Raw genomic sequence first — 26070 nt, forward strand, 5'->3', positions numbered from 1 at the left:
AACCTTGAGATTGAGGCATTAATCTTGACCAAAAAAACAGAAAAAGCATTATTACACAAGCTTGCCTCAAAGACAGAATGGGGGCCTGTAATGTATTACTTCCTTAAAAAAAAGCTTCCATCACAGAAATGAGCAGCTTAATGGATTGAACTGTTACGTGTGAAAGTTTGATGAAAGTCGATGAGCCAGACCTGGGGGGGGAGACTTGGAGGCAGTGCCAAAAATACCCCCCCCCCCCTTTTCTCCAGGTTAACTCCCTCCCAGCCCTCCCTAATGGACTCATTATTTATAAATGGGGGCCTCTTTAAGCAGGCGAGAAGTCAGCCAATCCCAGAGTGTGAGCCACATAATGTCGAGTAAATTACGGCTAATTCCTCTGACTTTCCACCCTGGCCTTTGGTGTAGGTGGGTAACCGCGAGTCATGCAAAGTATGCAGAGCACAAACCCGGTACACTGCGGAGTGACAGAAAATACAGAAAACAGCAGATGCCTGTTCGAGGAGTTTCGGGGCGAGGTGTTGAGGCTCTGTTGGGAGTACGTTAAGGACACTTGCATGTTGATTTCTGTTGTGTCTGATTGTTTGTTTCCAGCCCTGGAACGGGACACGGCTCATAAAGACACAATGAACCTCAGGTAGAGCGGGAGGAAATTCCATCCAGCTGAATCTGGCGCTGTAGGTGATTTAGAGGGAGTGGTAGAAACACTTTGCCAGTAAATCTTTGCACATGGCAAATGCATCACATCGCAGCCCCTGTCTGCGGGGGGGTGGTGGGGGTGGGGGATCTGTATCAAAGGAGCCGTCTGTGGAGATGAGAGAGGTTACGGGATCACAGCGGGAGGATTGGAAAAGTCGCGCCACTCTCCCCCCATAACGGCTCGTTTCCCCTTTTATTGCTGGATAAAACTAGTGTTTGAGGGCAGAGTGGTCCGGTGCAATCTGGGAAAATAAGCTCCTCCTGATGGCTATCGATTCGCCATCTGGGCTGTGAAAGAGGTGTCCTCCTCACAGCGGCTGACTGACTGCCCGCGCCCAAGGTGAACGCGCTCGATTCACAGAGCCGATTTACCTGTATTTATTGAGTTAAACGGCGCAGTGGTAGTGCATCCATCACGGGAGATAGATCACACGTCTGTCTATGTGACGTGGTGCCGCTGCGTCACTGCCGTGTGACGTGAGTCTAACCTTCGTTTAATCACGGGTAATGCGGTCAATTTCTCTCTGCGCCCCGTCCCACGGGGTGGCTGAACAGAACAGGGCGTCTGGGTTTTATCAGGATGAAGGCGGGAGAGGGGGCTGAGAGGAAGGGGTTATCGCACTTGAGCGAAAATAATGCTAAAATAAATAAACAGGCAGTAATGAAGCCTGTAATTAGCTCCCCGAGGAAGCCACTGTTTTGAGCCACAGCTGTGAAATTGCTGAACGCGACTCACATAATGACACAGAGACAAATCTGATTAGGAAGTTTTGCTTGTTTTCCCCCTGCTCTTTATTTTTTTTTTCCCAGCATGCATTGTCTCCAGCGCCAGGGCCAGATTAGGTCAGACTTCCCACTTCGGCTGTCACCCGCCTCTGCAATCCCAGTTCGGCTCTGCTTCCTGTCCGGGGGGTGTGGGTTTGGGGGGGGGGGGGGGGGGGAGGAGGAAAAGAAAAGAGAGCGGGGAAAAAAACCCCAAAAAAACAAAACGCAGTGCTGTTTGCCCGCCAAACGTGCGCTCTTACCGCTGACCTCCCCTGAGAGCCCCCGTACTTCCTCTCAGATTGGACACCGGCAGCTTTCCAAACAAACGGAAGCGCCGAGCCCTTCGGTGGCAATGAAATGAAAATGCATTTATTGGGTTACAGTCGTGAGACGGGCGAGTGAACCCGCGTCTGAGAGCTTTTCATTGCGAGACGCCGTCCAGCCAGCGATGTCTCGTCTCATTCGTCTTCAAAGCGTGAGGGCGAGAGAGATTCCCACCGCTCTCCTGCTCCATCACTCACGGGGCTGAGCTGTGCCCGTTATCATGGGAAGGGTAAAACAAAGTTAGGTCCTGAATGATTGGTTATCTTCAGGCCACTTCAGTGCCAGAGAAAAACACAATCAAAATAGCAGGCTTATCTCCTCGTGCTCTGGCGACATACCTATACTGTTCATCTCCTAGTTTATTCTGTCATTAGAATCAGAATCACACGCAGTTCTAAGTTCCTGTTCTTTTCATTATTATTGTTATGATGTGGCAAGACTCTTAACGAGACACAACAGGGCTTTATACAGACACAGTGAACCGCAAACAAACAGGGAAGGTTTCCTCAACTGCGGAACATTTTCCTCCATCTGTATTAATAAGCAATTACTAATGGAAATGTTCTAACCATTTTTGGAAGCGTTTTGGGACTACGGGCCACTCGGCTTGCTGACGGGAGTGTTCCAGCTGAATAAGTCATCACGCTTTGCTTTGCCATGGCGACCAGCTCCTCTGGATACGACTCGAGGAATCGGAGGGAGTCCAGGAATCGTAACTGGGTCTCAGGAGAGCAGTAATATCCTCCTATAAGTCCCTAATAACTGGGAAGCTGAATGACTCACGGCTCCCTTTCGTGATTGGTCAACGGCCGCCCTCACAGATGTTCCATGGTGTCCAGTCCTACAGCCTGAGACCTATAAACCGCCTCATTCTGTGGGATTTTTCCCCTAGTCCTTGAGGGCTTCGTAGTGAGGGAAACAGAGAACAGGGAAGTTCCTCTTTATCTTGTTCAAATCAATATGAATCGCAGATTTGTTTGAAATGACGGTCCTTAGGAGAGCATGTTTGGCCTCCCGCTGTTTAAGTACCCATTAATCATCTCTAATGGTAGCTTAGCGTTAATAATGGTGTTATATTTAGTCTGGGAAGGCAGCCTCAACCTCAGAGCCCGACAGCAATGACAGTCTGCATAGTTCGCGTCTCAGAGACTCCCAGAGAACCAGGGAGGGGAGAACAGTACCCGATCACACAGATCTGGGGTTAACCCCCCCCCCAAAAAATTGGGGACAGCTGAGACATGTAGTTCCTTCCTCCTCTCTAAAGACAAACACAGAACTGCCACGTGGTTTGGTGTCTAAATCAGGCGATGACCTGTTTTATTGGTATGGAGTGTGGTTGCTTTTGATTGTCCGTCCTTCCTTCCTGTCCATAATATAATGGAGAGGAGGCAGGCAGACTGGCATAAGGAATAAAGCTCACCGTGCAGTTTGTACTGCTGTGTTTCTTGTGTTTCTGTTACCTGCGTAAGAACATGCCCCGTCCGTCCTAGGGGGTATCGGTGGAAGAGGACTGCCACTGACAGGTTAAATCCCTACAAACTGGGAAGCGAACGCTAGCGCGCTCACAAGACTGATTAAAAACGGGCACAGGAGTCGAACTGAGTCTTTATTCAGCACGGAACGGCAGCTCCTCTTTGAATCAGCAGCCCCAGCAGGAACCCTGGCCATTCTGAGGAATTCCGAGCCGCATGACATCACAATCGTAAAGTGCAGCGGTGATGTCATCCCCCCGGCGGAGGGAGGGGCGGAGCTGAGGAAGCTGGAGGCGGTTGAGGGAGGGGCTTGGAGTGTCAGTGAACCTGATGCCCTCGTGCAGGCTGAGAGGGGAGTCCAGACTGGTGCAGCGGTCCGTTAGCATTACTGCACTGCAGTAGCAGCCAGTGACCTGTAGATGGAGACATCATTAAAACCTGCCTTTATTTGATAACTGCCCTCAGCCTCTTTATGACTGTTCAGCACAGTTAGCCAAGTGTCCTGCTACAAATAAGGCACACCAGCTGTCAGCTGATCCTTTTTGGCTTAAATACATTTAATGTGATAGCTCTGCCGTCTAGGATACAGCATAATACATGATTATGTCCTGTCCATCAATATTCCATTTTACAGCTGGGTCTTTGCAGGTGCTGTTGAGGCAAGCTATCTCACTGTACAAGGTACCTATGAATAATAATGTACTACACCTAGGACTCACATCCTTCTGGTGCCAAGTTCAGTTCATGTGTCCAGTATGCCACACTGCTGTCTATTTTTATACTTGCATCTGGTTTGAGGCAGGTCTCGCTTGAACAGCAAGCCGTCTGCAAAATATCTAATTACACAGTGCATAAAACAGAGAAGGAACTCTGGGATATCAGACGGATTTAAATAGTGTTGTCAGTTTTCAGGAGTGTTAGGCTTGGGCCTCTGGTGGAAACTGCTGAAGTATAAACGTTGTTCGCTGTCCGCTGCCAAGTGTGACCAGCCTTGCTCCCCCGGGACAGAGGTGTGATGCATCTGCCGTGCCTGCCTTCAGGCCGGGAGGGGATGGGGTCTCGACCCGCTGTCATCCTGGAGCAGATCTCAGGGACAGCTGGGGCTTTAGCTCCAGCCAGCAGAAGTGTTTTGGGTCGCGCTAGCTGCCCCCTCCAGCTCATCTCTGTGTGGTCCCAGCTGCTGCTGGCTCTGCAATGCAAAGCCCTCATCCATCTGGGAGCCAAAAACGGCCTGCTGCCAACGTGCAGGTGGGCTGTCTCCCCTGCCGTAGCAGTCCCGCACAGAGACAGCAGTGTAGTCTCTCAGTCCCGCACAGAGACAGCAGTGTAGTCTCTCAGTCCTGCAGAGACACAGCAGTGTACTCTCTCCCTCAGTCCTGCAGAGACAGCAGTGTACTCTCTCCCTCAGTCCTGCAGAGACAGCAGTGTACTCTCTCCCTCAGTCCTGCAGACACAGCAGTGTACTCTCTCCCTCAGTCCTGCAGAGACAGCAGTGTACTCTCTCCCTCAGTCCTGCAGAGACAGCAGTGTAGTCTCTCCCTCAGTCCTGCAGAGACAGCAGTGTAGTCTCTCCCTCAGTCCTGCATAGAGACAGCAGTGTAGTCTCTCAGTCCCGCATAGAGACAGCAGTGTAGTCTCTCAGTCCCGCACAGAGACAGCAGTGTAGTCTCTCAGTCCCGCACAGAGACAGCAGTGTAGTCTCTCCCGTCAATCCTGCACAGAGGCAGTAGCCAGGTCATTTCTTCCAGGAATGCTGGACCTCAGAGCGTTTCCCACTGTGACCAGATGGGCCTGAGGTGTAATTTTAGGGTGTTTTAGTCTGTATTTTCAGTAACGGTCGCTCTATAGGAAATGGCCTGTTTTTATTGCAGTAAACAACAGCTGGATTCAATCCTTAGCTTTTATTTGCCAGTACATGCACTGAATGCAAACTAATAATGTGTTCTGAATAATAGTAATAAAAATATAAACTACAGACTTACAAGCTACAAAATATGAACTTTTTCTATTAGTTTTGATCATGGTTGAATATCATCTTTTACTGATTGTGAAAAGCTTGGTCCTGTTTGTGAAAACGGGATGAGGTCCCAATTCCTCTTCTATTTTTAAATCACAGAACAAAACACATTTGTCATAATGTCCAGTTGTGACTGTGTACGGCAGTCTCAGAATAATTTAACTTCAGGCTCATTACCGGTATAAAATATCAGCTCTGATTGCTGAGGCATATTGATAATGTTCCAACTTTAGTGAAACAGGCTTAGTTTAGTTTCACCATTAACCCTGCCAGCATCTGATTTAAGCAGCACAATGCACAGAGGCATTGTGGGTAGCCTCCCAGAAACGAGAAATTTAATAATCCCCTCTCACCCATCTGGTGAATGAGCGAGAAGCAGGCCGTGTGAGGGAACAGGGCTCATAAATTACACAGAACATGTGTTCATTCCCTAATCACTGGCATTTGGGAGACGCATTTACCCACCATATTTTGTTTTTTTTGTGTGTGTTTTTTTATTTTTAAATGTGTAGGCGGTGTTTATGTTTCTTTTCCTGTTGATTTCTTGTTGGCAGCGCTGGTTTTACTCGGTTGCCGAAAGCAGACGGCATACGGGCGTCAGATTGGCTGGAATCCTCTGCATTCTGCTGCAAATGTGCTTAAAACTGCGTGCATTTGTGCATGGAGTGAACTGCACTGTGCATGGGACAGGTGCCGTTATCTGAGTGGTTAACAGGGCTTCTGAGTGTGACACGCGGTCGACCGATGCACTTTTCCCTCCTGTGAGTGATATTCATATTCAGCGCGGCTAGGACTGCACTGCATGTCTTTATGCAAATGCACCACCTGAGGTCAGTGTAAGCTACGTTATAGCAGGGGAGGCTGGGGAAGGTGGAGGAGACCTGAGATCTGTCCCAGACCACTCCCTGTCACCCTGGTCTCGCTTTGCTGATTGCTTGCTGGTCTGTGAACAGTTAGGGGTGAGAGAGTGGTTTTTTGGATGCAGAATTGCAACTCTTGTCCTACTTTTCACATCCCTGCACATGATGGCTCCCCTGACAAACACCCCTCAAAATAGGGTGCATCTTTTATCTTATTAATCCACATGAAACAGAGCTTGCATGCTGGCCAGTGTCCGTGGTACACCTATAATTGAGCTAACGTTAGTTAGCTTAGCTTAGTTTTAGTTGTTTATAGTTTTAGCAGTTTATTGCAATGTTGGAGTGAGAAAAACAGCTGATAAAAAGATATCATTCTCTTAGTTTCAGACTTTCAAATGAAAATGGCTGTTCAAAACAGGAAGGAAAACTTCATCATAATGGGCAATCAAACATTTATGCATGACTAAATTTGCCCCAAATTAATGTGAAGAGCAAAAGGACATCATAGCCTTCTGGGGCAAAAAGAAAATCTAACTGTTGCTTAGCAAAGAAAGGGTCAGGAAACAAGGAGAACTGGATCAAATGCTTTCCGTACCAATAAGAAGAAGAGCCGCTTTCAGGTCCCCTGACAGCGTGGCTGGGGGGCCCGGGGCATGCCGAGCTGCAGTCCGGAGCTGCAGGGCGAACATCTGAGACACAGCAGCTTCCTGCCCTTGTTGTCTGGATAGGAAGGCACGCTTCGGGGGCCTGGTGTGCAAACAATGGCTCCAGCCGGCCCGGGCCCTCCGTCTCGAGCCGAGGACGAGGGACAAACAATACCAAATTCCTGCTGTAATTTCATTATAATGAGGATCATTTCTGGAGCATGTCACCAGGGGGAACAGTGTTCACTGCAGTTGGTAATGTAACAAAGTTATTCTTTAGTGGCAGTTTCCTCTTCACGGAATGAATCTGTGATATTATATAACATTATGGAAGTTCATGTAGGGTATTGTTCTGAGTGTGGTTACACCTTTTAGCTGCACTGTGAATGAACTTTCTTTTTGGATATGGGGGGCTGTTTGTTTGGCAACACCAGCGTGGGCAGGAAGATCAGGGCGGCTTCACCATCTCGCAGTGACACTCTTGTGTGTGAAACAGGCAGAAGCACATGGCTACGGCTCCCCTTCTCACATCAGCCTCCCAGTGAATGTCAGACACTGTCATACAGAAGCAGTGGGTGTGGAAACCCCACCTAGACAAACACAGGCTATGTGTCTGATGGCCAGAATGCATCAAGGAGGCTTATCTTTGTTACACGCAGTGGTCATCAATACCCATGCAGTTTCTTCCTTCCTGTAGGCTCTCCCTGTTTTGCCCAAACGCCCTTCTCTCCCCCCAACCCAACCCAATCAAGCCAGCAGCCTTCCGGTTACGAGCCCTGCTCCTTACCACTATGCTACACTGCCGCTCGGAATCCACTGCTCATGCATGGAGTCCTGGTTCTGCAGACGGTTCCAGAACTCCTTCTCTCCCACCCAAACCTCCTCCTCCTCCTCACTCACCCCCAAATCACCACCACAATGGGCCCCTCACAGTTTCCTTCACCCCCGACACAGGCCACTGGGCTGGAAGCATTCTCTGGGAGTTCCGGAATCCTGGCTCATGCATGGAACCCCGGTTCTCCAGCAGTGACGCCTGTGACGCGGTGACAGGGCCGGGTCACCCAGGGCATGGCGCACGGGGCCGCCACCTTCCGCAGATGTCCTAAGTGGCGTGGCGAATGCAGCGTCTCTGGCATGCAGGTTTGGCTGCGGGGCGGAGCACTGACATCCGCAAACAGACGCACTCACTGAATGGAGGGCTTGTTGGACTCTCTGGGCCTGCGAGGCTGCCTACATTCCCCGATTGAGTGAATTATGGAATAAGGTCATGGAGACAGGGCTAAGTGCAGTGCCAGCGTGGGGACAGGGGAGAACGTGACTCTGATGATGTTTTGGCAGAGGCCTGATCCTGAACGCCACTCCTGTGTCACCCCTGGGCGGAGCTTACGAGGGTACCAGGATGTAAATACAGTAACGAGTGGAGGGGAAAGTCCTCCACCAGCGGCACACTAGCCAATCAAACGACGCGCAGGGAAACAAGCATGCTGCCGAGCGCTGTGCCATCACCGCGTCGGTGAAATCCTGATTGGTACAGAACGTCTAGGAGCACGCTGTCAACAAAGCTGGGAAAACAAGAGCGCGGTTTCCAGAAGCTGTACATTTTTAAATTGACCAAGATCAAAGTCTGAAGACGTGTCGGTTTTAATCGGTTAACATTCAGACAAGAAATTCCTTAGACTGAGTGACGCAGAGTTCCAGAGGGAACCACACTTTAGTGAGGGTACGCAGCTCTGACACGCTGACGTTCCTTTGAGCATTTCTTCGAAAGTGCGTCAAGCTTAAAGCAGAAGATCGTCACCCGATTTGCCACAGAGCACGGAGAAAGGCAACAGCGTCAGCAGAGTTTAGAGAATGCATATCTCTGAAATAATGCAGCATGATTGCGTCTTTACAGTTATTTTTCATATTTAACAAAACCTCCATAAAACAGAATCATTTTTACTTCAGTATGAACAGAATAGGTGCTGGAAACAGAAATGGTTTAAAACAATGTGGAATGACAAGTGATGTGATGTTTTTTATGTATTTACTTTAAACCCTGGGTTTAATTTTCAAATCTCTTCTTCACCGTTACAACAGTGCTCAAACAGATTCGACAACAGCTACATGTGTTTATGATAACTGGTAATGATATTTGTCCTACTCGGGCTATACCCATGACCTGGCAACCAGAGGATGAATTTGAAACCCCCTGTCTTGACACCAGGGACTGGTGAGCACCTGTAGACTTTGCCGTAATAGCAGTGTCAGATTTGATGTAGAGGACAAAAGCCACCATTTTCAGGGGATTCCCCCCAGCTGGAAAACGCATGTGAAAACACATTTATCAGCATTTATAACCAAATACCGCACTCCCCCCTTTCTGAGATCCAGAGAGAATCGCCACACACTCAGCTTTTCCCGTTTCTCCTGCGCAGGGATCCAGAGGAGAGAGAGAGCGGTCTCGTCTGGACTCCATGGTGTTGCTGATGATGAAGCTGGACCAGCTGGACCAGGACATCGAGAATGCTCTGAGTGCCTCATCCTCAGTGTCCAGCGTCCCCTCTCTCACAAGAGCACACCTCTCTGTAAGCACCTCCTGGCCTTTACAGCACAGAATCTAAAATAATAAGATAGCTTTGATTTGTTTTATAGCACTTTTTTGGTCGCTGCATAATTCTGTTGTGTTATTTCATAGTTTTGATGTTTTCACTATTATTCTAAAATGTGGAAAATAGTAAAAATAAATAAAGAAAAGTGTGTCCAAACCTTTGACTGGTACTGTGAATTAATATGGATGTAGCACAGTCCCTGTAGCTCAGACTGTAATGGACCATAGGATCCCATCGTAAATCAGCCACATCCCACCGGAGGCTTGACCTGCAAAATGGAGATACCCACAGCTGAAGTGCTCCTCCAGGGCCCTTTTTCTGCTTGTAACTTACACTAAACACCTGTAACTGTTCTTGTCTTGTGTATATGAAAGAGTGTTTATGGGTGATAATGAGGCAGTTTGTGTGGGTGGGCTTCCCTGAGGAGATACTCATTACATTACATGACATTACATTCAGTTAGCAGACGCTGTTATCCAGAGCGACTTCCGGCATAAAAGAACAGACGTGCATCCATTTAGTGAGCAACAGTGTCAGACCACATTCAGATATTCAATCTGGAGTAAGTGGGCTGAAGTAAGGAGCAATTATGCCTTCATGCAGCTGTAGTAGTGGTCTTGTGGGAGAGCCTATGGAGCTTTCAGTCCGCTCCTTTGGCTTATTTAAGGAATATGTATATCTTTGCTTTATTTCTGTCTGTAACCTCACACAGAATATGCTCTGGGATGTGTCTTCGATCATATACTGAGAGTTGTTATTGTTTGGATATATGCACAGGAACAGGATTTTGAGACCTGCTCCGCTGTGACATCACCAGCACCAGTGACCCAGACGGCTCCCGGAGCCAAGCCCAAGACCATGGTAGGTTACATGACTGTGCTGACTGGTACCTTGGTGAATTGTTTCTAAATGCAAAGCAGCCGTTGTGTTGAGTAACTGGAAGAGTGACTTCTGACCATGACATGAAATTCATGAAAAATGTGGCAAGCGTGCCAGGCAGTTTTAAACTCTAATCTAAAGACAGAGACAAAGCGCGTTGCGGTTAGACTGAACCTACCCTTCAGGTCACCGTGTGTGATTGACGGAGGGGGGGCATTGAGTTACCCTGCAGGGGACCAGGATGGCGAGTTCCAGATGCTCCCCAAAAAAAAAAAAAAAAACGGATTGGCTGTGAAATTGAATCAACGTTTCATGGATGCTTCGGATTAGGGGCTCACCGAAGCCTGCCCCCCCCACCTCCCTGGACGAGGGGGAGCCAGCGCCGGAGTTTTGTCTTTTCCACCCCTGTTTTGTCAGTGACGGTCGTGCGGGGCGGAAGCCTGCAGGCTCCCTGGACGCCGACAGCCAGCCAGGCACCGGGGGTCTGGCGGGGGTCGCATGAAACCAGTGTGCACCTGCAGCTCTCAGTCCTTTTCTCTTTCTTTTTCTCGTTTTCTTTCTTTCTTTCTTTTTTTCTTTCCCTGCTGAGTCTGCTTTCTGGCGGGACACGGTGTGCCAGCCGTGCTGAGGCTGGTGGAGAGGCGCTTGTAGACTGTTTGACTGGGATGGGGATGTGGGTGGGGGGGGGGGGGGTTCAAATCCCTAATTAACAGGTTCCGCTGGCTCACACGCAGGGGCCAGCGCGTTGCCTGGGAGAGATTAACGGCTTGCCCTCGCTAAATCTCACAGGTTAATAACCACTGTTGTTTTTTTTCTGCCTGTTAGAAGGGGTTTGTGGCTGTACTCTTTTTTTTCTGTGAGAGGGTTTACAGGTGCTTTTGTGGATTTTTAAAAAGATATTTCACAGTTATTTTTGTGAATTTAAGAGTTAATGAGTACATAATTAGAACAGCCCACTGCTGTCTGTAGGTGGGGCCTTGTGGTTGCTAGTCTGTTCCTCTTTAGAGTGATGACTTCACAGCCCTTCAGACTGTGTAGCACAAAGGAAACAGGAATAAGACTGTGAGACTAAACATAGATCACACTTAAACGTTAACTACATAAGCTGAATATGGAAATTTGATTAACCTATATCTCAGCAAAGGTCTTGATTTATGGTCTTGGAAAATGGGCTCGGATGAGTTTGGTACAATAACCCCTGGCTATCCGCCTTTCCCGTCGAATGTATGCAAAACGACGTCCTTAACGGCTCGTTGACTCCGGCAAATTTTTCAGGCAGCCCAACAGAGAGATTTTCCCAGACTCCCTCGAGAGCTGGGGAGTGGGGGGGGGGGGGTGGAAGAAATAAATATGTTTAACTGTGGGTAATAGACAGTAGAGGATGAATCTGAGCCACAGTGGAAAGCCAGCTGTGATTAATAGTCTCTCTGGAGAGTGTTGGCAGGGCGGAGGAGCCAGGGAGAGACAGAGAGCAGGATTCTGCTCCATAGGGGTACTGAGCATTGAGTGACCAATGAAAACGGAGATAGGGCACATGCCCACTGAGTGCTGACCCAAGTTTAACTAGGAGCAATATCTATTACAAAGGCCAGCCACTGAAACTATTCTTCTGCATACTATTATCTATTATTGTACTGTTAGAAAGCAGTTGATACATTGCTCTCTGCAGATGAAGTGTGGAATACTTAATTAAAGAAGTTGGCAAAGATAGTAAGTAGGTGGTATTCGGGAAATAATCATTTCAAATGTGAGATTATTTAGATTTACATTTGGAAGTTTTTTGTTCAGTTTAACATGGGGCAGCAGTGTAGCGTAGTGGTAGGGAGCCAGGCTTGTAACTGAGAGGTTGCTGGTTTGATTCCCTGCTGGGGCACTGCTGCTCAACCCGTGGCCAAGGTACTTAATTCACAACTGCCTCAGTAAATATCCTGCTGTGTAAATCGATAACATGTAAAACTGCAAACTTTTTAAGTAGCTCTGGATAAGAGCATCTGCGAAATGACAAGAATTGTAATGTAACCTGTGGTAATAAATTTATTAAATGTTTTCCAAGTGTGGAAACAGACTCTTAAAATGAAATGTGGCCAATTCTGTAATGTAGTGTAAGTATTACATGTCAGGTTTTCTCTATGTCTTCCCACTCTTTTTCCATGCTACAGGTCTGAGTCCAGCATGGTTACACAGCTACAGTGTAATGGTCTGGAGTTGATAAAGGCTACACGCACAACCTTAACCTTGCTGGACTCGAACCTGCAACCCCTACAGGGTGCTCTGCTGTGGCTCTCTGTCGCCTCTGCTTTACCAAATGGATTTTGAACACCATTTTCACAAACAGCGGCTAATGAGCCGGCTTTGTGCTGCATGACAGGGTGTAATTCGCAGTGAAACGCGGGCTCAGATTGTATCTGCGGCCCCGTGCTTTGTCCTTACGTAACCGCATTTAAGCAAGCTCTATAAACATTTTCCCCCGGTCTTACCCAACATTATTTTGTGTTGTTGATTTAACTGACCCCAGAAATCACAATGTTGCATAAGTTAAACAACTTAACGCTTGCTTAAGTACTTTACCCGCAGTTAAGAACAAAGTGCGCTGTTCTTGGATCGAGCCTGGGTCAGAATGCAGGGCGGGGTGGAATGCTCTGTAAAGCATTCCCTGTGAATGATTTGGCAGCAGTGCGGTGTTGTGGTAAGGAGCAAGGCTTTCAGCCCGAGGGTTGCAGGTTCCAGTCCTTGGTGGAGCACTGTTCATATACCGTTGGGCAAGGTACCCACCCCCAGCATTGCATCAGTAAACTCTGTATAAATAAATACCGTATAAAACAGATTATTTATGAGATGCGTAAATTGCTAGCTAAGCAAACAGAGTAAAGGAAAATTTTTGATCAGATTTTTGCCTCAGCGCTGTTGTCACACAGGTGTAGGAGCTACGTGATTCGCTTCAATAAAACTCCAGCAGACAAACACGCAGTGCCCAACAGGTGAGGTATGTAACCCACCCAGGGTAGGTCTGTTTGCTTGGCAAACAGTACAGGGGTGTTAGCCGGTATGTAAGGAGAGCTAACGGTGATGGCATGTTAGCTGGTATGTGAGGGGAGTTAGCGGTAGTGGAATGTTAACTGGTTGTGAGAGGCGTTAATGGCGTAGGGATGTTAGCTGGTATTTACGGAGAGTTAACAGTAAGTGCACCCTAAGAATTGGCTGTGTCAGGCAGTAAGTGGTGTTCAGCCCCTCTCCCTGGAAGAGAAGGATCACTCTCTGCTCGGCATGGTCCAGCTGCCATTCCTTCTAAAGCTCCTTTATGAGGGGATATGCACAAAGCCTGGAGCTCAGAGGCATTGGCTCATCTGTCTGGAATCTGCTCAGCTGGACCCCGGTCCAAGGCTTTATCGTCCAACTACTGTACGCACCATCCCCCGGGGCCCGGGCCAGAGAACCTGCCGTTCACACTCCCAGCACTTTTCTGTGTCCTTCTTCTCCTACCGGTTCCCCTCTCAGAGAAACACGGAGCCCCTTTCTCACGCCGCAGTGATTTTGCAAATGCTGTTTGTTTGACGTTTGACGTTTGTTTGCGGTGTGCTGGTAATGAGCGAGGCTTGTGACCCGGAGGTTGCTGGCTTGATTCCCAGACGGGGGCACTGCTGTTATACCCTCGAGCTGAATTGCTTCATGAAATCCTCAGCCGTGTGATTGGGTAATGTGTCAGAGTGCAGGGCATGGACGTTGCTCTGGATAAGGGCCCAATGGCTGCTGGGTGAATGGGGTATCGTAACGGTGCCGCTGCTGGTTGTGTGGCCAACAGAATGGGACTCCCGTGGCGGGGTGGGGTACGCCCCCCCTCGCTGATTTCGTTCTGCTCCCCTGCCCTCTGGAACGTCTTCCTCTCGCTTTCCCAGAAAGCGTATCAGTGCAGCATCTGCTCTCCGTCAGCCAGACGGGGTTGGGAAAGAGACGGGGGGAACCGCAGATGGGGAAGGCCTTTTAATCTTGCGCATTTTCTCAGAAAGCGTCCCACGTTAGCTTGTTACTCCATTCCGGCCTCCAGATGCTGCTCACCTGGACCGGGGGTGTTCTCGGGACTCGCGGTTCACTCCGCAGGGGGCCACCCCCCGTCGGCCGTGTTCGCTTGCACCCAGGAATTTAGGGAAGAGGTAGAAAAGTAGGTCAGATGATCACTGTGAAAAGGAATGCCCTTAGCTGGCCTAGGCAGTGTAATATATGGATGGCCTTAGCGCAGACAGGATCTCTGCTATTGGCTAAAGTCAGAATTCCAGCATGAGGCTGGGCGTTATGCTTTAGGCATGCCATGTTATCTGAAGAATGCCACTGTAGCAATACTGACCTCTTTAATATCTACCTCATCCAGAGGAATGTCTGCTCTGTTCATCGGGCTGTGTGGCATTGCGAACGTTCTGTGGAAAGAATGAGGACATGGATGTAGAAGGCAGATGCCTCCAGGGCTGTGTTTAGGAAGTGCTCCATTCATTTACATTTACATTCACATTTATTCATTTGGCAGACGCTTTTACCGAAAGCAACCTACAAGTGAGGCAGAGTGAAACACAAGCAAAAAACCGTAACAAGTCAACAATATCAGAAGCGCTGCATGGCCAGGTTTCAGCGGTTGGCCAGACAAGGTACAAGCTAGCTGGTAGGAATAAAAGTGCATTAAACCATTAGATCTGTTTTTTTTTAAGACATGAGAAGTTGCTTTAGGGGGTGGTGTTACAGGTGTTCAGGAGCACGGAAGAGCTGTGTCTTCAGATGTTTCTTGAAGACAGAGAGGGACTTGGCAGAACGGATGAACACAAGTGCTGAAACTGTTCATAACCAGAGGGTTGCAGATTCTACTCCCAGCACCACCCCTTTGAGGAAGGTGCTTCACTGGAAGGTTCCTTCAGCAGGTATGGATGAGTGGGGTAAGCTGTGAGCCGTGTGCGCCGCTCTGGATGCAGGCCACGCGCTCGGCCTGGGAATAACGCGAAACGGAGCGGCCGGCGACTATTCTCAGAGTCCGCAGAGGAAGCGCGGGTCACTCTGAAAGAAAGGGGGGAAGTGTGGCCCCGCGGTAACCACCCGCTGCAGGAATTCAGCCAGCAGAGCGCACTCTCTGTGGCCTTATTTCACAGAGGCATCTGAAGGCACACAATCAATCAGTCACTCAGTCGATCCGTTAATCAGCCAATCACAGTGTGTGCGTGCTGTGAGCACATTTTTTAAAAATTGCACTGACTCAAAAGTTTGGACAGAGTGTGGCTTTCAGTGGAAATGGAAACACTGTTATGTCAATGCCAGTTGAGGAAGAGCTGAGAAATGATTCCCTGACCCCAGGCAAAAGCAGTGCAGAGAAACTCCTGGAAAATTACACCCCTCCCCACTGGTGGTGAAGCTGAGGGGAAGCTACAGTGCCTGGAATTGAAGTGTCCTGCTTAATTTAGCCTCAGGAACACACACAGGTTGAAGAGAGTTCATCCAGGACTGTGCCAAACCCATAAGAGAGCCAGGCTTAATGGTTATGATCCGTCCCAAACTGTCACCACCTCTATTTGTGTAGGCCAGCTCCCTCCAGCCACACCCCAGGAAAGATGTTCTTAAGCCATCAGGCCGTCATCTCTGTTCAGTTTGGCCACATTTGGACGCCGGTGTGCAGAGTTCCTCCCCTCTGATTGGCCGGTTCGCTCTCCAGTTGGTGGAGGGGGCAAGGGGACTCTTTATTTCTTTCGCTTTTAGCCGAGTGCAGAGCGGCATGCTGGAGCAGGAGAGAGGTTGCTTTGCGTGATAAGGACGCAGGCCGCCCCCCGCCCCCCCCTCGCCCCCCATTCCTGTTTGGCAACCTGCCTCCCCTGCAGAATCAACAAACATCCTCCTCAGACACACCTTCCCCACATTCTGTCAGGCCCGGGGTTGCGGCTCTGCCGCTTCCTGTCTCTGTCGCTCTGTCTCTCTGTCTCTGTCTCTGTCCGTCTCTGTCTCTGGCTGATTGATTTCTCGAAATCTGTGGAAAAATACTTGTCACGCGATTTTTAATATTTTGATCAGGGTAACGGGAAGTGCATATCTGTCCTGGCATCTCGCTGCCCACAGTGACTGCCCAGCACTTGCTCTCTTGGTGAAAACAATTTTCTACCTTTTGCAATTGCAGAACTGTGGTCACTGAGTGTGGTCACATTGTAAGAATTTCTCTTTTTTGCCATAGGATATTCTATTACTTTGATTCTTCTGTGAAGGGTCTGGTAGTATTACAATTTGCTCTACAGCAGTAGTTATTTTTTTACCATTTTAATACGTTTATGTGTAATTGTTCAGTTGTGGGTTTGGGGGTTTCTCCTGCCTGTAGTATGACCTCAGTGTGGCCCCTTCAGAGAGAACCCAGTTCAAGCTGACTCAGGGACGTCCCATCATAGGAGACATGGTTGGTCAGAAGGGCTTTATGTTTCAGTCTGCAGTGTTCTGCCTGGTTTCCGTGGCACCAGAACCTGGCTGTTCCTTTCTGAGTTTGAGTATGTGGAGGGGGGACTCCCTGCAGGCTGCGTTTGGTGCGTTTCTGTGCACCTGCAGGATGTTTTTGGAAAAATCCGACTGAGAGACTTCCGCTGGGCCTTTGTCTCAACATTTTCAGTTGGCATTGGAAGGGGGCCCTTAAACTTCACTCCCATAGTACGATGCAGACATTAATGTTGAGTTAAATATTTTAAGACAAGTCTTTGTAGACATTTAAGGTTTGCATAATTTAGCTTTTATTGCGTAGAAAGCCCCCCTCTCCCTCTCTCTCTCTCTCTCTCTCTCTCTCTCTCTCTCTCTGTCTATCTTCGTTAGTCTAGGTCCAGTTTCAAGTTTGAGTCTGATTTGCAAAGCACGGTCTCCATCTCATTCCACAGAGTAGCGCTGGCTGAGACCCTTCCCAGAGACCACTGCTGCTTGAAAATACAGAAGGCCGATGTGCCGATATTCAAGATGTCAAGCTAAATTAGTTTAACAGGGTAGGTCACAGGGTTGTGCTGCATGCCACTATAACAGGAAGTAGAACAGGCCTCTGCCACTCCAACAGGAAGTGGATCAGGCCTCAGCTGAGATAAAGTCATCCACACCATGGGAAATGCACACCCATGATGGATGACTGAACAAAGAGGAAACTGTCAATGACCCCCGTTGTTGACAAAATCGGGGATGTACAGTTGTTACTGATAGTCACAGGCGTGTTTTGAAAAAGAAACTAAGATTAAAAACAGGTTTGGGGAAATAATGTTGAAAATAAGATAATCCTTCGTGGAGCCAGGGGAATTTTGCGGGGTAATCTTGGGGGTCACTTTCTGGAGAAGAAACGATGACTCTGCCACATTCAAGGAAATAGAAGTGACATCATTTTCTCGTCTCCTCACTGCATTCCCCCCTGAGACTGTAATGGTCTGCCTTTTGTTATATCCCGTCTTTTTAAAACGCCCATAAACATCACTGTACATTTGTTACAAGGGTCATGCAAATGTGTGTTCTTTTCTTTTAGGAAGATAGATAGATATATAGATAGATACTTTATTGATCCAAAAAGGAAATTGCCTTGCCAACAGAGGTACAGAGATACACACCTAAAATAAACATAAAATATGAAACAGTAAGGACAATAAACTGGGAAGTTATACTTCTTTTTTTTGGGAAGGTCTCGCCATTTCTCTTATTGTCTTAACGCCCCACATACCAGCAGTCATGTGTTTTCCCAAACCTCCTCGCCTCGTCGCCGTTATCAGGGTGGTAGTGAGGTCCCTCTGGCTAACAGCAAAAAACCGTGACAACGTCTTCTCCGAATCGCAGACCCACAGAGCTGAAGCCCTGCTGTGTCCTGGGAAATGCGTCTGCAGAGTGGTTCTCGCTCCAGAGTGTCAGCCGGTCCGGCGAATCCCCCGCGCTGTGAAGCTCTTGAGCTCCAGGCCTCGGTGGACCCCCCACTCCGAGGTGCGGAGCGTGACTGGGAAGGGTGGGATTATGGGTAATCTGAAATGGTTTAACGGGAAGTTCAGTGAGGGCGGACAAGGCTGGATTGGTCTGCGAGCACATCAGCTGATAAACCAACCAAAAGCATTTCAAAGTAAGTGCAGGCTGGCCTATGGCAGCAGGATCCAGGCCTGACCTCGCTGTGAGAGCGAGTGCGGCCGGTTCCCACGGCTGGAGGTTCACACTGTACATCTGAGAGCCTGGCTGAGGGTTCTCTCCGCCACATTACATAGCAACACCAGCACGTTCAGCCATAAGACTCAGGTAAAACATACCTGTAGAGTTTCATTCTGTTGGTATAATTAACAGCCCCCCAGTTAAAAGTTAGCACAAAATAAAGACTTATTAGCAAATTGTTACTTATATTCCTGCTCACACCCCGTGTGCATGTAACAGATCCATTTGTAAAGAGGAAGCTCCTGTTTGTCTCTCTCCCCCTTGCAGCTCACACAGAGCTGGGAGCAGCTGTTTCGGACAGTTACCAGGTGCTCCTAAGATCTTAATGCCGTTTTAGATTCTTAATGTTTTCTAAATGGAGCTTTTGAGGTGCCCGTCCCGAAATGGAGTTCTCATGGAACGTGCTTTTTAATGAGATTGAGTTCATTGATTCTGCAGCCCCCTTAAGGGGAAGTCTCTTTTTACTGGGTCAGTGGGGCAGAATGGGGGGCCTTGTCCTACCCCCCCCCTTCCCCCCCCCCGCCCGCTCGCTCGTTCAGACACAGGAACACGTGTTATTGATTCCACGCCATCACGGGACTGGAGGTATGACACAGGACTCGCGCGCGTCACCGAGGCTGTGCAGATGGGCCTCCACATTCCAACGGTTTCATTACATTACATTACATTACTGTCATTTAGCAGACGCTCTCATCCGGAGCGACTTGCATAGGTTACAGCTTCACATATTATCCATTTATACAGTTGGATATGTACTGAGGCAGTCCTGGGTTAAGTATCTTCCCCAGGTGTACAGGAGCATTGCCCCAGCGGGGAATCGAACCAGTAACCTTTCGGTTATGAGGCCTGCTCCTTACTGCGATGCTATACTGTCACATTTCCAGCTCTCCTTTCCAGAGAGAGCTCCACTCTGTGGTACAGCTGGTCATTTACTGATTCCATTTCAGTCAGAGAACTCACCTTGCTCAATGGCACTACCCCGAGTGTTAGGGCTTTGAACTCATAAAGTTCCGGGGCTCAGGGTTTGCGGATGTGACCCACCGCCACGCCCCGCCCTGTCCCGCCCCGCCCCGCCCCGCCCCGCCCTGTGGCATCACGCCGCCGGTTCGTGACACGGCGGAATCGCGCCGAACAGCATGTGTGCCAAGCAGCACGTTAGCCACGGAAATTAGCGTCGCGCCGTCTGCCCGTGGCCAATCCCCCCGGGGGAAGAAGGCTGCTGTTGCTGCATCGCGTGTCGCAAACGATCAGCTGTAACGAACAGGTCTGTGACGCCACCGACGGCCGCAAGCTTCAAAGCGGGGGGTTTACCGCGTGCTTTTGGCCGTTTATATCTCATCGTTAAAGTATGACAGCACAGTGAGGCCGTGCCAGCGCGCATTAGCCCAGCACTGCGGGGGTCACATGGGAAACCATTCGCGAAATGACTCTGCGACCACAGAAACCCTCATTGTTCCACGGATTCGTATCTTAGTCCGGCTCCTGTTGGGCTGAATAATAGATTCACTGTATTAGCTATCTGCAAATCTTAATAAACAAACAAAACACAAATGAAGAAATTATTATTTTTTTGCAGTTGTGTTGTGGAAGCCATTATGTTCATAACAGGAATTGTTGTGTATTTTGAGTGGAGCCCAAGAACAGGTCAATGAAATGCCATGAACTCAGCTTTGGAAAACACAGATTTTAAAAGATATCATCATCTTCCCCTTCATCATCATCATCGTCGTCAACATCGTCATCATTATCGTCACCATCGTCGTTATTGTTGTTGTTGTTGCTGTTATTAATATTGGTCATAATCATGATCATAAGTTCCAAGAGTCTGACACATACACAAGGGTGTTTTTTCCAGAGCATAACCGAAGGCTCACCCCGCCATGAGAAAAGATCAAACATCACGAGCCAAGCACAAGCTCTGCTCGGAAACGCAGGAGTTTCTCTGAGTTCATCTCAGAGGGGAAAAAACCATGTGAATGTCCCAGTGTTAATTACTGTCTGATTTTCCTGTTGGTGTGATGTGTCTTCAGACTGAATCTATTCCCTTTGGTCTTCACAGAGTGTGTTCTTGTTTTTAATTTCATTTCATATGAGACATATTTTGCAATTTTTTGTTAGTTTATGATGTTTTATGGCTTGTCTTCATTGTTGTTCTTACTCTGTTGTGACATTTTTGGTGCATGGGTTGGGATTTTTGCCCATACTTCTGTCACACTGTAGCCTATGTGTGTGTGTGTGTGTGTGTGTGTGTGTGTGTGTGTGTGTGTGTGAGAGAGTGAATGTGTGTGAGTGAATGTGTGTGTGAGTGATTCAGTGAATGTGTGTGTGTGTGCCTGAGTGAATGTGTTTGTACGTGTGTGTGTGTGTGTGTGTGTGTATGCCTGAGTGAATCTGTGTGTGTGTGTGTGTGTGAGTGAGTGAATGTGTGTGAGTGTGTGTGTGTGTGTGTGTGTGTGTGTGAGTGAGTGAATGTGTGTGTGTGTATGCCTGAGTGAATCTGTTTGTACAAGCGTGTGTGTGTGTGTGTGTGAGTGAGTGAATGTGTGTGAGTGTGTGTGTGTGTGTGTGTGTGTGTGTGAGTGAGTGAATGTGTGTGTGTGTGTGTGTGTGTGTGTGTGTGTGTGTGTGTGAGTGAGTGAATGTGTGTGTGTGTGTGTGTGTGCGTATGCCTGAGTGAATCTGTTTGTACATGGGTGTGTGTGTGTGGGTGGGTGTGTGTGTGTGAGTGAGTGAGTGAGTGAATGTGTGTGTGTGTGTGTGTGTGTGTGTGCGTATGCCTGAGTGAATCTGTTTGTACATGGGTGTGTGTGTGTGTGTGGGTGTGTCTGTGTGTGTGTGTGTGTGTTTGAATAAATCAATATATGTCCCTCTGTCTCTGAGTGAGCTGCATTGCTGAAGCCACAATAAAAAGGTTATCAGATTAGGATCTAATACATGTTAAACATCTGGAGCTAAACCTGCAAGCATGTCAGTGCTGTTTGTCTCCCACAGCCACACATTCTGCCCCAGAGTCAGCGAGCAGCAGGCAGAGACAGGCCCTGTGCCCTCGGACGGGGGCGGACGGTACGCGTACCGTCCGGTGTGTCGCTGTGGATGGTATTGCTAACACAAAGCAGATCTCCCATGCAGCTTTCTTCCTGTCCCTCCTGAGGGCTCCACCAAAGCCTTCCGCGGCACGCAGCGCGGCGCGCTAACAATCGGCCTATTTATAGCGCCTTTCCTGTCCCCGTCTTTTCACTTTCCTCGGCCATAAATCCGTCAGGGACGTCGGCCAGAGGAGTCAGGTCCCCGGGACTGGCGGGATTCGTGTCCCCCTGCCCCCCCCACCCGGCGTGAGCGTCACGGTGTAGCAGTTCCTGTGCCCCCTGGAAAAACTCAGTCATTTTGCATCTCCATATATTTTTTCTATTTCTCCTCCTCACTGCATGTTTTTTTAATATCTTATTAAATGTATTACATACATATATATAAATATAAATGTAAATATATATATATATATATATATATATATATATATATATATTTATATACACATATACTATTATATTTATCAGTATCATAATCCTAGAAGCCAATTTAAAAAAAAAAAAATTTTTCTATGGCTGTCTAATCCCAGGTTTTGGACGGTTAGAGTCTTGTTTCAACCCATTGTATGGAAGGGCAATCCCGTGTGTATCATCATTACTGGACTAAGGATTAGAGGGATTATCTAAACTGACTTTGCTGTAAACTCCTGAGTCAGCTTCAGGGAAAACCTACAGAATCCAGATTTCCAGGCAGGTCATTAGTTTGGAAGTACTGCTGGAAGGAAGGGGTGACAGAGACATTGAACGATTGCTTAAAAAGTTCAGTTCGGTTTATATGCAGTATGTACTCCTGCATGAATACACGAGAGATATTCTCTTTAATTAGCTGATGCTCAGTTCTGTAGGAGTACCAGAGGCCATCTGTGTATCAGATAAATTTAAGATCGGGTTAAGTTTATTGCCATGTGTAGTATGTTCACTGGAAATTGTTGCCACAGGTTGTCACTACATAAAAGAGTTCTGGTTGTTATTTAAATGGTTGAATCTAACGAGTTACAGATGGTATTTGAATGCACAGAGCTTTAGCCAACAAAGCAATGGCACAGTTTTCAGGGTAAACTATTAGGGGCCCCACATCTCCTGTACTAATGAAGACATGGAGTTTATGATTCCATCCCAGTCAAAACAGCAGCCTGGCTGTTGCTTGTGATCAGTGCTATAATAAAAGAACCTCTGTATCTATGGCTACAGGGTGTTTTTTTGAGGGGGGTGTGAGGTGGAATGTCTTTCTTTGGGGGGGGGGGGGGGGGGGGGTGAATGATGTTGGGAGGAGATGTATTCCCTCAGTGTGAGTGTGGACACTCTGCTCTCTCCTTCGAGCAGATGAACTGCACAGTAAAAGACAGGAAAAGTGGAGAGGAGGAGGTGGAGGACAGGGTCGCGGTGAAACGGGGGAGTGAGGGAGGGACGGACCGAGCTAATGAAAGGATGAAGGGAGGGAGAGAGCGAGGGAGGGCGGGTTCGTTATGTTTACGAGTCTTCCGCTGCGGCTAAGAGTTTACATTCTGTCTTATCGGTGAACTCCTTCAGACGGAGCTTGAATCCTTGCAGCCTCTTGTCTTCTCTGGAAGTTTCTGTCACATTTTCTGTCACAGTTTCTGAGCCACATCTCTCTCACCTCCCCTGGCGGTGCCTAAAGCGACCTGAGGCCCAAGTGGCTGAGGGGAAGAAGGAGGGGGATACAGTATATTACATGCTTTTAGCAGATGTTCCTATCCAGAGCAACCTCCAGCACAGAAGAACAGAAATGTGTCCAGCCGAGTTGAATGAACAGCGGTGTCAGAGCAGGCCAACACTCCCAGACCAGTAAGTGTGAGCGTAACACTGTTCGAGCAGACAAGGGAAGCCAAGTACGCATATTATCATATATCAGTCACAAGGTCACAGAATCCAAAACACAGATGTTTCAATGTTTGAAATACACCAACTTTGGCCATTAGAGAGTATCAAACCCAGAGAAAGTGTTTGGTTGGTCATGCTAAGCCTGTGTAAACTTTCCCTGTGTGGGCCATTGACCCTGTGTGTGCTTAGTGCCTCAGCTTGGCATACTGGCCTTTTTCCCAGAGGGCTTCAGATGAATTTCATGCCTCAGCCGGGCGCACGTGTTAGTAACTATAAGGTAAACCGCTGGCGTTTTTTACACATCACAGCCCCGCGTACTCTTTAAACCAATCTTCATATGAACATACAATGGGCGGCAGTGTCGCATAGTGGTAAGGAGTAGGCCTAATAACCGAAAGGTTGCTGGTTTGATTCCCCACTGGGGCACTGCTGCTGTACCTTTGGGCAAGGTACTTACCCCAGAATGGTCTCAGTAAAAATGATAACCTTTGTAATTCACTCTGGATAAGAGCAGAGGGACATTTATCAGGATTTAAGCAAACATATAGGGAAAGTCGTCCCTCTGAAAAAGGAGCCGGAGTAGCAGCTGAGCCGTCACTGTGACGGGGAAAGGCCATTTAATCGCCTCATTGCCACAATATTGCATTTCTGGCTCCGTGTCAGTGTGGCTCCCAGCTGACATATGGAGGCAATTAAAGGTGGGAAAGCACTGCACCAAAAAAAGAGTGGGACGCTGAAACGCTTTCCCACGTGTTCTGTGAGGCGGGTGCCAGTCCATCCGCGCGGGCATTCCCCACTCTGTGCTGGGAAAGCAGCGGGTGCTGTCGCTGATAGCTGTATCGGATGCTGGTGTGCATAACCTCTGCGCAGTCGATCTTGTGCGTAGACACTTTTGTGCATATTCTGCAGGGGGACATAGCTGTACATGGTCTGTTTGCAGTGGATGTTCTCATGCATACTTTCTCAGCGGCAGGATGATCTGGGGCGGGGGGGGAGGTCTCTGACCACCCGCCATCAGGATAAACTCTGCCTCTTGCAGTCAGGTGGGGAGAGGGGACTTTAATCCCTCCCACACCCACAAGATCATCATTAGGCAGAATGTCTGCAGATCTGCAGCTTAAACTTTTCTCCAAGGAGGGGGGGGCAACTAATTTGCAGTAAGCAGGGGTTCTGATTCAGTCCTGGAGATTAACCCAGGACTAGCCCAGGGAGACTCTGGGTGGTCAGATGGGTCTGTACCTTAAATATGGAGGGGGGGGGGGGGGTGGTTATTGCTAAGTCTGTGCTGTGTAACATCCAGAACTTTCCATAGTAAAACAGGATGTTACAGACTTCAGCTGCCTCATTGGTTTACTAGCAGATAGAGGAAGTGGGGCATTCCTGTGTCATTACAGGGTTAATTACTCAGCTGTAACTCAGCTGAAATTTCACCCAGATTCCATAAAAAGCTTTGTTTTGTTTTGCTTTTTTAGTCTGGTTTTTCTCCCTGGACCTGCTGCGATGGATTAGAGCAGGACTGAGATAAACCTGTTGTGGGAATGTGCGATGTGTTACGGTGCTGTGCAGCGCTGGAGACAGCCAGATCTCCAGCCCCAGACAAGCCCGTATCCTCACCATCAGCCACCTGAAAGAGAGAGAAGGTCAGACAGAGTGTGTGATCTCCGCGTCTCACCCCGGCGTCTGCATCATTACAATTCTAGTTCAGAATGTCGTATAAGTTTTACGCAGTTTCTGTTTTACATTTTGGTATTTTGTTACATACTTGTGTATAGTTTTTGTAGCCATTACAAGCGGGTAAATTTCAGTGCTTTTGCAAAGAAAAGCACTGTGCAAATCTATTATTTCTATCTTTTTACTATTATTGTTTATTTGGGGGGCTATATTTATTCCCCTTTGTGGCATTTCAGTCACAACATACAAATATGGGGAGGGGGGGGGGCTGTCATCTGTCCTCTGTCCTCTGACATGAACCTCACGCTGGTGTGGGGCATGTGTCTGCCTTCAGAGTCCCAGTCCAGGCTGAGGAACAGAACGCCAATCAAATGTCAGAGTGAGTTTTTGTTTTTTTTTGTTTTTTTTCTTGTGTGGGGGGTATGATCCCTTTGTTTCACAAACAGCTTTTACTTTCATCCTGAGGGTTATCCACGGATGTAAGGGGAGGAGGTGAACCAGAGAGACGTGGGAGCTAATCCCGAACAGAGCCTGCGAGGGGCCTGTGGCCTAAGACTCTGTCTGAGGGGCTGGTTTTAATTGGTGAGATCTGTTCTGCTGGGAAACAAGGGATGCTCTTCTACAGGGTGTAGGAGTCCCCCGTGAGCCCGACCGGACCTCGGCCGTCTTATCTGGGATTGGGGGGGAGGGGTTACGCAAAGAAGGGCGCTAATTAGGGCCCCCTCCCCTCCCGCCAGGGTGGAACGTAACAGTGTACCTCAGCCTCTCTCTAAACCGATTTCCATATGTAAACATGGGCAGCCAGCAGTGTGTGTGTGTGTGTGTGTGTGTGTGTGTGTGTGTGTGTGTGTGTGTGTGTGTGCGTGTGTGTGTGTGTGTGCGTGTGTGTGTGTGTGTGTGCGTGCGTGCGTGTGTGTGTGTGTGTGTGTGCGTGTGTGTGTGTGTGTGTCTCTCTCCGCTGCTCCAGCGCTGCCCCCTCGCAAGCTTGTGCAAACCACAGGTAATCTGAGGTCTAGACAGGATGACTTTTAATGTTGACAGAAGTGATTAGATTTTACACTTC

At 48.4% G+C, this 26070-nt stretch overlaps 1 protein-coding gene across 1 annotated transcript in view; it reads left to right on the plus strand.

Annotated features, from left to right (window-relative positions):
• The window catches only part of LOC118769506, a 32824-nt gene that overhangs the window by 2892 nt on the left and 3862 nt on the right, over positions 1–26070 (plus strand). The window contains exons 2-3 of the mRNA XM_036516634.1: positions 9196–9345; positions 10147–10230. Coding sequence (XP_036372527.1) covers positions 9196–9345; positions 10147–10230 — 234 coding nt within the window. The remainder of the gene's footprint in view (positions 1–9195; positions 9346–10146; positions 10231–26070) is intronic.

This window comes from Megalops cyprinoides, chromosome 22 (genome assembly GCF_013368585.1).
Source record: "Megalops cyprinoides isolate fMegCyp1 chromosome 22, fMegCyp1.pri, whole genome shotgun sequence".
NCBI classification, from domain to species: Eukaryota; Metazoa; Chordata; class Actinopteri; order Elopiformes; family Megalopidae; genus Megalops; species Megalops cyprinoides.